Source organism: Silurus aristotelis (genome assembly GCF_946808225.1).
Source record: "Silurus aristotelis genome assembly, chromosome: 23".
NCBI lineage: Eukaryota > Metazoa > Chordata > Actinopteri > Siluriformes > Siluridae > Silurus > Silurus aristotelis.
This window is the reverse complement of record NC_139596.1, coordinates 13462595-13474648: the sequence shown is the minus strand read 5'-3', so window position 1 is coordinate 13474648 and position 12054 is coordinate 13462595. Positions and strand designations below refer to the sequence as shown.

The window sequence follows — 12054 nt, the reverse complement described above, 5'->3', positions numbered from 1 at the left end:
AGAGAGAAACAAATGAGAATCAATTTCATGTGCACAATGACTAGCATTACTACATCCATTAAAAAATCTGTTGTTTGTTAGACAAAGTAAAGCTTTGAAGCATCAGTCTAGTTTCTAAGCCTATTATCTATATCCTTTTGAGCATGAGACTAAACCTTCACTTGAACCTTCAGCTTGGACACGGTGGTAAAACATATATGCTTCAGTGAACCAAGACCACAGGACAAGTAAAGTGTCCTCCAACCCCCTTAACCAAACTTCTCGCCACTTAATACCCTTAAAAGACACACAATAAGGAAGAAATGTAATGGACAGGACCCATTTCAACAATCTCAAATGAATTAAAGCTGAATAGAAGTTGTAGCGTGGCATCAATGAAAACTCAAGGTGAACCAATATTATCCAGGCTACAGAGGTTAATTATGCTCGCCTGTTTAGCACTGCAGAACAGCCAGATGTGTAGTACAGCCAGATGTGTAGCACAAAAGAGCTTTCCACACAGTATAATCTATTGTTAAAAACTGGACACGAACAACCTTGAAAAAGTTTTATTCATAAAGGTTAATATTCAGTTAATTTAAGTATCAAATAAGCTTTTATTTTTTTTCAATAATGAATTTTAAGATTTTCCAGGAAAAATACGGTTGGCAATGAACAAAACTTTTCTTCTGTGAATACCTATTTTAGTCTTTAATACACTTGTAGGCCTGCCTTGTATATTGTTATTCATGTGAAAGAAGTTGTAGTGGACTTGAGTTCTCTTAAAAAAAAAGAAAAAAAAAAAGAAAAATAGAAAAAAAACCTTGACCCTAAAAAGACTCTTAAAACACGATCATTTTCTAAATTTTAAAATATGTGTGTGTGTGTGTGTGTGTGTGTGTGTGTGTGTGTGTGTGTGTGTGTGTGTGTGTGTGTGTGTGTGTGTGTGTAATATATATGTATAGGATATGTGCTCTTTTATATATACAGTGCAACCTCGATACTCGCGTTCTATGACCCCTTGCAAGGTTTTGACTCTTCTTTTGATGGTTTCTTTTTTAAAGGGAAGTGTACATATACTGTACTGTAAACTCAACATAAATTGTGAATTACTCATCAAAAATTAATTTATTTACAACTTTAAATAAATAATACAATAATTAAAGAGTTTTTAAATTTTTTTAATGTAATTTATAAGTACAAACTCTGTTTTGAACTCTTACTCCAAACCTTCGAGCCCCTCGCGGCTTCTCGCGACTTTCAGATTTTTTGCAAATTCCCAAAATGAAAAGACGCAAACTATCGAGGTCACGAGTATTTAGATTCCACTGTATTTGTACACACAAGCACACACACACACACATATATATATATTTCTTGTACACATACAATGAAGTTAAAAAGTTTTTGTTACCTATGGTTTTTGGGTAAAAAAATTATTTCTAAAATAAAAAAAAAACAAAAACAAAGAAAGAAAGAGTGAAAGAAAGTATTAAATGGCTCATAATTATGTATGTATTTTCTTAAATGTATTTAAGAAATATGTCATAGGTTGATGGGGAAATCTGTACAGTGGTTGTTGGTGCGGTGGGGGGTATTTTACAACTGATCCAAAAGCTTGTCAGAGGTATGAAAGGTTTAACTGGGTGCCTATGTTCACTGTTCAACCTAACAGTGTGGATTGTTATTATTATCATTATTATTATGATTATTATTAATAATACTATAAAATCTGTCGAACTTTTTTTTTACCTTTTTTTTCCCCTCCCCTAAATATAATATTTAAAATAACACAGAAAGTACAAAAGATCCTTATTTTCCAAACATAACCATTAAGATTGTTTTATCAGGTGAGAAGTACTGCATGTATTACAGCATTAGAACCCATAATATGATCAAATGCAAAGTCAATAAAATATAGTCGGTGAAAGTAATACTGTCTGTACTTATATTGTAGATGGATTGATTATTCACACACATCCCATCATAATTTACCGAGCCAGATGAGCCAATACAGAGGTGCAGGCACAAATATCAGGCAATGTGCTGGCAGACATATAAAGAGTTTATCTCGGTCAATTGAAAACACTCCATCAAGCATGTGTGGCCCCTGGGAGCCTGAAAAAGAGTCCATATCACATGCCTATTTTCATTGCCGGAGGAGGGAACATGCACAGATCGTTATTTCTCTTCTTGGGGCTCGACTTGTCAATCACACATCAAAAGCTTCAAGGTCATGTGTAGGCTATTTACATAAGGCAATTTCTAAAATACCCCCCAATGCCTACACCCCCAAATCTATAATTTCTTTCTTTCTTTTTATTTATTTCTTTTTTACTTTCCGAGTCACGTAAATGAGTTTTCTGTGTCATCCAAAAATTGTTACTTAGCAAACAATAGGTTTTGTTCCTTTGTCTTGACTAAAAGGCAGAGTGCATGCTGCCATAAGCCTCTTATGTAAATGCTGCTAGAGGCAGAAACAAAAGGAGGGTTCAGGAGAGATGGAGGAATTGCTAGAAGTGAACTGATGATGCTTTGTGCTAAAGGGTGCACAAATCTACCAGATTAATGTGGTTTCAATAGCAGGGTTAAGTAGAGGCTAGTCTCGATTATTTGAGTGAAGAAGACAATCAATCATGCTGTGCAAATTGAGCATTTAGCAATCAATGAAGAGAAGAAAAAGCATTTTTAAGGGGGAAGAAAAAAACAAGGTCATGAATCAGTTAGAGTGGGTCTTTTACTGACAGTCACTGGGAGGGAGAGGGAAAGAGAAAGCAAAGATCCTCTGCAGTCTGGCCTTTCAGCTAGCTTTGGCACCATCCCCAGCTCTACTCGGTGACATCCATCTTGGCGGGTTAATGCACTTTTTCTCTCCTCCACTATCAGCAAAGGAAGAACTGTGCTATCTGTGCTTTTAATTCTAACCTTCACCATGACAGGTGCGCCGGGAATAGACGCCCAAGCCAGACAACCCATCCGACATGAAGATATATACTTTCATTTTTTGCCCCCATCCCCTCTCCCCTCCTCGTGCTCCTCTTTGAAATGGAAGACATCTCTAGCGTCTCCAGCTGCTCGGGGCATGGTCCTGCTTTGTATGCAGCATGTGGATCAGGGGGACCCGGGAGAGCCCAGGCCTGGAAGGCTGATAAGGACTCTCGCCGGAGCACCTCCAGCCCAAACAGCCTCTTCATAGGCTGTCAGAGCACTGCTGGTCAAAGGGAGGGCTTGTGCTCATGCCAATGTTGGCTGACTCTGGCTTGACCCCTGCAGAGGCTGAAGTCAAAGACTGGTGCTCCTGGCAAAAGAGGCAGATTGAGAGGAGAGGAGCACTAATTGATCAATGTATTGATTTAGCAGAAGAATAAACACTGCTTTTGCCAACCAGACTTGGTTGCGTAATGCAGTTACGCATGCTAAGCAAGCTAAATAGGCTAAGAAATTGGAGGTCAGACACAGTGCTGTACTGTGTGCCAGAGACACGTTGTCTCTTTAGGGCTGAGTGTTACAAGGCAAACACGCTGATCAGAGGACTTCGTAGCAGTTCAGAAACATGCCAGGGTCATGTAGTCCCACAAGTAAGAAGCCTCATCACAGCTTTTCATCCCATGACTTCCATTTTACTCTAATCTGTAATGTGGTACAGACCCTGAGGATACCTCAAAAACACAGTCAGTGTTCTGTAAACAAAAACCCTGGCAGCAAGGAACACGGCTGCATCAACAACAACAGCAACAGCCATGACAAAGATGTGTACATCATCCACATTGTTAGCAAAATCTCAGGTACAAAAGTTCACAGGGATGAAGTGTAGGGAGCTGCCAAAGTCTCTTCTCTGCTCGCTTCAAACCTCGTCTGTGAGCGAATCGGAGCCACACTGGCACGGGGGAAATCAGCGGGGCAACAAACGCTGCCAGTTCAAAGTGACATGACCTTTTGATTTTGTCACCTGTCAGGGGCTGGCACGGAGGAGCAGTGACATGTCTGCCAGGCGCACGAGATTCTACGTCTTGCTGGCGGGAGTGCAACACTGGAAGAGGTGGTGGCACTGAGGTGGATTAAAGGCCCGAAAAACCGCTCCCCTTGTCTTCCTCATCCTCCTCCTCTCTCGGCCCTGCCATCACACACACCCTTTTTTTGTGTGCCATCCCAGTCGACTCAGCCCACAGCCAGAGCACCAGGCTTAAAGAAGAGTTAGCATGGAGCACGATTGAGAGACAGGCTCTCATTTAGTTTCCCTTTATATTTTACTGTGCAGTGATTGACACTGGAGGTGGGCTTGACAGGCTCAACATTTCCCCCCAGAGCAACCCACCTGTACCAGAAGACGGTAAGGAAAAACACAGCCTATACTTTATTCATGAAGCTCCATCCAAGCGGTTTGTTTTTCAAATTACACACACAATAGGAAAAAAAAGACAAAGCACACCTCAAACCAGACAAAACGAAGAAGAGGCAAAGAAAAAAACTTTATTCAAGTATTTGTTTACCTGTAACAAAAACGCAACTTACTCGGTGCTCGGTGCTTCAACAAAAATTCACTCGGATTATATCGTGATCACCTTTTCTCTAACAATGAAATATATATGATTTTGTGTCTTTTATCATGCTGTGCTTTTTGCTGGCCACAAGAGATGATGGCAGCTCATTCCATGTTGACGTCAGCCGGGAAGTTGGACAGGGTGATGGACCCATGACAGGCTTTTTCCTGAGATCAAGCCTCATGGGAGACACTGAAGCTTCAGGTCTTTCAGCTGTCTGTCTACATCACAGTGTTTAAAACAAAGAACAGTCCTAGATTTGACATCGTAGAGACTTTTAGTGGTCGCGCATTATTTAGAAGCAATACCGCATGGAAATACGTAAATATGGTAAAATGCATAAACAAACAAACTGTGTTTAAATAATTTAAATAGTCAAAAAAATCCTTGTAGCATTGTCGGACCTTGAATATGCAAATTCAGAGATCCTTTGTTTCAAATTGACTTACAAAAGTATGAAAAACATAATGACATCTACCACATATTCCTATACACGCTTCATTTCAGCAACATGAAAAGCAGCCTGAAATAAGACACAAGAGAGACAAAAGCATAAGAAGTACATTATCCTTGCCCTCGAAGCACTGACAAGGTTACCGAGAAATACCTTAAAATGCTTAATTGCATACAGGATGTGAAAGAGATGTCACTATGTTTCTTCAGCTCTGGCAGAATTTGCTATAATTAACACCTTTGAAACATCTGGTAAAGTGTTTTCCGGGCCAGTGGATTCAGCAGCGTGGGTCTTTCAGGGCCTGCCATGGGCCCTGCTCCTCTCAATTCCAACTGAGCTGTCTAACGCTTGACTGAGTCCGAGTGGTCGTTATAAAGCCCCACCAAAACCTCCCAGGTCTCCAAACAAACTGATTTGGAAGCTGGGGGTGGAGGGGAGGTCAGTGAAGGCACTGAGATCGCTGGCTCTCTACAGGAAACGGGCCAAACAATGACAGGTAATGTCAGCCTAGTTTTGGTTGCCAAGTTGTGGCAATCTGACCTGTATGATAACAATTCTAACAATCACCAGTAGGAGTCTCCACTGTTATATAATGGGAAATCATAACTGTCACGAGATCTGAATGGAAAATTAAAATACTGTTTACAGATCGATAGAATTAGTCTACATTTGTTCTTAAATGGGTTCTGATGATTGACAGACCTGGTCCATTTTTTTTTCCTATGATGATCGACAGGCTCGGTTCAGAAGTCACGATCTGTCTGACTTGCATCCAAAGGTGGTGGTACCCCCTTTGAACTCCTAATTCATCCCCATAATATCCATTCACTGTGGCTTGGAAATTCCCGTCTAAGGAACCAAAGGAGCCTACTTATACAGTTCTCAGACCTGCTAAACATCTTTCATTTGGAAACACCAGTTTGAGAGTATACGCTTGTGTTTAGAGCATTGCCTTCCCAGATGGTAAAAAGAGCTTTTAACAATAACAGGCTCTGACAGAGAGGTCAGGTAATTGGTGGAGGGGTGGGATGGAGAGCAAAGGGAAAGAATACGAGAGTCAGGGGTCAGCTGACTACAGGTTAAGAGTTGAGCTAGCATGTCAACCCTTGAGGTAACAACCCTCTTCAATTAAATGACAGCTGAAAGTGGGATTTTTTTTTTTTTTTTTTTTCTGAATATATTATATTATACTATATATATATTTATATGATTAAAAAAAACATTTAGATAAAAAATCTTCCTCTTGGTTAAGGGCTGAGTGCTTGTGTCTTCCAGAGAGAATTACCCTGTTACAGGCTTTTGAAAAATCATAACTTTCCAAATGTTGACATTTGGCGAAGGGCAATGGTTTAATTTTACATGTTGTTTAAAGCAATTGGCAGTGGTTACGTTTTTCCTTCTTTCCCCTTCCTGATTGTGTCAGCGCCATGACTTTGGTTTCATGAAGCGGAAACCACACAGAGGAAAACCACATAACTAGACGTTAATTCCATGGCACATTTATAAAACTGTTTGACACACAAATGGTGGGATCCCATATACATGAGAAATGATGCACCTTTACCTTTCTTATAGTGTGCTTGTGTGTGCTTATATCTTCATAGGCACAATTTTTTTAAAAGCCTATATTTATTGCAAGCATAGACATATTACTGTGGTATTGGAATCAGCTAAATAGACTCGCACACAAACAAAACAGCAGGGGGGTAGTCGTAAAATACTGGGGAAAAGATTTACACAGCATGCATCAACAGCAGTTCTAAATTAAGAATTATATGGTAGGCTGACTAATTCAAAGACGCACAAAGTTGATACGATATGAAGAGTTCCCAGTAGTAAGAAGTAGAGACTGCATTAAGGGGATAAGTGATGGCAGTCTCATGGCAATTTGTTGACTGAATAAATATTCTCCCTCCTGCAAGTCATCAGATATAAGAACATGCCATCTAGCATGCAACTGTCACACAAAACCTGCACATTCTACTCACTGTAACTTCTAATACAAGTGCATTCTAATTCATATTCATGTTACGTTATAGAATATCCCAGCCAGGTGCTTATACAGATATACCTGGATACCACAGAAGCCTTGCAGTAAGTCTTACAGGCTGGGCCGATCTTTAACCTTCAGTGAGAGGCAGGCTGGCCGCTGCGTCCTAGCAGCCTGCACTTATGTGTCAGTGGGTTTAGGAGAGGGTACACAGAATGCTATTTGAAATTATATCCTGCCAAGCACCAGGGGCTTGGCACCACTACTTAAGTGACAGAAAAGCGTGAATTACAAACTTTCACTAGCTCCAGATCGGTCTTTTAAATAACAACAAAAAATAAAAAAATAAAAAAATAAATTAATATATATATATATATATATATATATATATATATATATATATATATATATATATATATATATATATATATATATATATATTTTATTTTATTTATTTTTTTTACAGCATATATATATATATATATATAAAGGGCTGTAAAAATTGTACGCAAATTAATTTTAATGGCATCAATTTTATTAACGTGCGATTAATGTAGCACACATTTATTTTTGTCAATTTCTTAAAAAAAAAAAGAATATATATATATATATATATATATATATATATATATATATATATATATATATATATATATATATATATATATATATATATACTTATATACTTCACTGAATAATTATTTTAAATCACTAAACATTTGTTTTATTGATGCGCCAATGATCAAATCAAGCACCAGAATCCGTTTTTATGCGCATATTCAGCAAATAAAACAGTCAGTGTGGAAACACAGCAAAAGTTGCTTTTGATGTCCTGATGATTTACGCAAAACACCATAATTTAAAACATTTACAAGAGTATTTTTACAAGCTGCCCTGTCATTTAAAATTGTAAACAGGATTGTGTAAATAAAATGCTCAGTGCGAAGAAAGAGACACTTGAAAAGTATTACATTGGGGTACATTTATAACAGATAAAAATGTGCGATTAATACGCAATTAATTACGAGTTAACTCATGACCATCATGTGATTAATCGTGATTAAATATAAAACCCCTAATATATATATATATATATATATATATATATATATATATATATATATATATATATATATATGTGTGTGTGTGTGTGTGTGTGTGTGTGTGTGTGTGTGTGTGTGTGTGTGTGTGTGTGTGTGTGTGTATATAAGTATATAAATATATACAATTTTGCACCTTTTTAAAATCCAAAATAATGGATCACTGACAAATATCAACACAGGGGATATTTCTGTAGAGAAAATAATAAAATTCACATAAATTATATTAAAAGCTATTAAAAACATATCAGTTGCAGCTAAATAAAAGTACAATTGAAAAGAAAACATGTAAGGTGGGGTACTGAAGTGGGGCTGTGACCGAAAAAAAAAAAAAGTTAAATAATGAAATGAAACATTGAATGTTCAGTAAATAATATTTTGCATTATCTCAGTGTCACTTTTTTTTGTTAATTATACCTCAGTTGTAGAAAATGTATAATTTTTATTGAAGCACATGTTTAGATGATACTGATTGAAAATGAAAAAAAGTTTGTTTTTTTACACAAACTTGTTGAGTGCATGCTGATTTTAGTGTGTGCTTTTATTAAAGCATTGTGGAAAAAAAATATATATATATGATTAAAGTTTTTTCATATTGCACTTTTCATTCAAGTTGTTGGTGATAATATGACATGTATAGCAAAATAGAAAAAAAAAAAATAGAAAGGGGAATCAACACTTTTGCACTCCACTGTACATGATCTGTAATTAATATATTGATTCAAACACACACACACACACACACACACACACACACACACACACACACACACACGCGCACATACACACACACACGGACAAGACCCCATGTCCAAATAATAGTAATAAAAAAACGCTTGAATTTCTTCCGCTGGAGTTTATAATAAAGTAACTTCCTTTTCTAAATGACTGTGAGAGAGAAAGTGGCCAAGCTCATCAGTGGGTTTCGTTTTAATGAAAAGCAGACCCCATGTGTATGTGCTTGTGTGTGTTTGTTTATTGTGTCAGTGAGCGGAACTCTCTCGTTCTTGCCAGCCCCACGAGTGGCTCATCTGTTGTGGTTACAGTCGTCAAAATTGCAGAACAATAGAGTGTAAGAACGACAGAGGACTCGTGGGGCTGCAGCTTTCACATTCTTCATGCGTTTTATATCCACAGATCCCAATGGTATAACCTTTGACCCATTACCTGGTTTTGAAACCTTGTCTCCTGATCCAGATTAGTTTACAGTAACCAGAAACACGGAACAGCACATTGTATAAACGAGTGGAATAAATAATTATAGGTTTAGTAGTTAACAGCAGATGAATAGCACAAGCAAACAGGTAAACAGGTATTAAGCAGGAGTTTGTGTTTATATTGCCTGATCTATGCAAATATAGCCTTAAACTTCGAGCCTTTATGTCTTCATTAGATTTATTAGAGCAAATTAAAGCAACTGGAGATAAATGTATATGTGAAGTGAACAGCCAGCTAAATATATGAAGGAGATTTCCTTTATAACACTGGTTTCAGAATTTTTGCAAACAATGTCGCCATCTACAGGAAAAAACAGGGCAGTCGATTTGAAAGTGATTCTTCCACTAGACAGGGATTTTTTTTTTTTTTTTTTGGGTTGCTTTATTTATTTATTTATTTATTTATTTATTTATTTATTTATTTGTGTATTTATTTATTTTTCATTTTTCATTTTACTCGCTTTGACTGACATGCATGATATGAAAACTTAAAAAAAAAAAAAAAAAAAAAAAAAAAAACGATAAAGGAAATTTTTATAGGGAAAAAAATAAATCCCTTAATATATCCAGAACACCCAGAAAAGTACTTATTTTATCTTATAAAGCATTTTTCTATAAAGTGAAATCACTGAATAAATTTCTTTTTAATGTTTTGTAATGTCAGTAATTTTCGAGTGTTTTTGGAAAAAGCTAAAAAAATATTTTTTAATGTAATAGTTACTACTAGAAATGTAAATTTCTAAAATAAAATTTAGACAATGTTTAAATTACATTTTTAAAATTAAATTAAATTAAATAAGATGTAGTAAATTAAAAGCAATTAATTAAAATTTAAAAAGTGATATAATCAAACTTCTGTAAATAAATATTTCTAATTGCAGATAAAAATTAAAATACTATTTTGAACAAAGGTATTTTAGGATGCTAAACTTTATAGCACAATTTTTTTATATTGAATATTTATATAATTTTATTAAATGTATTATTTTATCTATATACTTTATTTCTAGAATAATAAGACATAAATACATAAATATACTTCACTGTCTTTCTTAAATGTCTGGAACATCCACAATAAATAAACTGCTTCATATTAGAAACAACTACATTTTAAATTTTAGAAATATATAAGTTGAATTATTTATCATTTTGATATTGAATGTTCGAAATGCAATACAGTTCAAATTTGAAAAAACAATAAACAAGTTTAAAATATTTAATGCTACTAAGGTTATTTTTATGATAATGAAAGGACACAGACGGTGTGTCTATTATTAAAAAAATAAATAAAAAATGCTGAGACGCTGTTGAAGCGAGAGTGAAAGTTCACTCACCACGTCTCCCTGTCTGCTGTCCTTTCCCGAAGCTATGAGGATGTAATTCCAGGCCAACAGGAGCAGAAGAGCCAGTGGGATCATGTAGAGCTCAAAGTTCCACACCACCACTATGAAGAGCTGTCAAGATGGACAGAGAGATGCCGGGAAAAAGAAAAGACCAGACATTAAAGGACGCACAGACGTTTCTAGAATTCTCTTTTGTTTAATTTTCTTATTAGAGTGCAGGCATTATTCATAAACTCATTATTACATTTTAGTTTTTTCAACCTGGAAAAATTATTTATATTGAGCTATATAAGTTACATCTAACTGTACAATTTTAATCGTATAGCTCCTGGCTTGGAATATAATCATAAGAAAAAGCACATTTCATATTCAGCAAATATTCAATATAATTACACTGTGCATGAGGCATGAATATACCCTAGACATATGTATAAACAGACACATATTAACATATAGGGGTAATTTAGTGTAGCCACACCATGTTTTCTGGAGGCGTGAGGAAACTGAAGAACCCTGAGGAAACCGGCATGGAGAAACCACACAAAACTTCATACACACACACACACACACACACACACACACACACACACACACACACACACACACACACACACATAGGCACATATAAGCCAAGTTAGGGATCAAACAAGTGACCCTGGAGCTGAGAGTCAGCAACCCACTGTGCCAAGAAGTCAAGTCACCAACTGCACCACAGCCTCCACAAAAAAAATGACATATTTTATTTAGAATTGAAATCGAATCCGAGCAGAATATCTATAAGGTCTGTTTGTCATTTGTGGCAAATACAAGCACACAATTTTGCAAAAGGGCTTCTTTCTCCTAAAGTGGTGCACTCACACAATATAAACAAACTCCATATATTTAGAACCGAACCGCAGACAGACCACTGGCCTTCCGGTGAACTACAGCGACGTGCCGGGATACCGCACGCTGCCCTGACTGACTAAATGTTTACGCTCCCTTCCTCCGCTAAGGAACACAAGTCTGCAACTATACGACACTAATCCACACTATACCACTGCTCATTTCTGTAAATAACGCAGGCTTTAAAGGTTCGAGGAACACGCTGCTTCTCAGCCTTGCCGATTATCTTATCAATTTCGAAGCTCTGCAATTTACGAAGCTGAGATAGTAAATAATGACCACTCTGGACGATCAGCTAAAATTGATGTGTGCCATATAGCACATTCGAATTGATGTACTCCTTTTTAATTAGCCAAACAAGACAATAAGAAAAAAGAAAAAAAATATATGCAAGCCCCGACTTAGGACTCTATCTATGTTTCATTGTAATGTTTATTCATCAAAACCCGCAGTTATGCCGAAGAAAAAATTTAACTGCTCATCAAAAAAGCACCGGCCTCAGATGAAAATTTCCACACACTGATTATTTTGGTGAAACGTATTTA

The 12054-nt window shown here is 36.4% G+C and overlaps 1 protein-coding gene across 5 annotated transcripts in view; it reads right to left on the bottom strand.

Moving 5' to 3' along the window:
* Positions 1 to 12054, bottom strand: part of mctp1a (multiple C2 domains, transmembrane 1a) — a 151574-nt gene that overhangs the window by 29770 nt on the left and 109750 nt on the right. For all 5 annotated transcript variants that reach the window (XM_083527616.1, XM_083527617.1, XM_083527618.1 and 2 more), the window contains one exon: positions 10616 to 10735. In XM_083527616.1, the coding sequence (XP_083383742.1) occupies positions 10616 to 10735 (120 nt within the window). The remainder of the gene's footprint in view (positions 1 to 10615; positions 10736 to 12054) is intronic.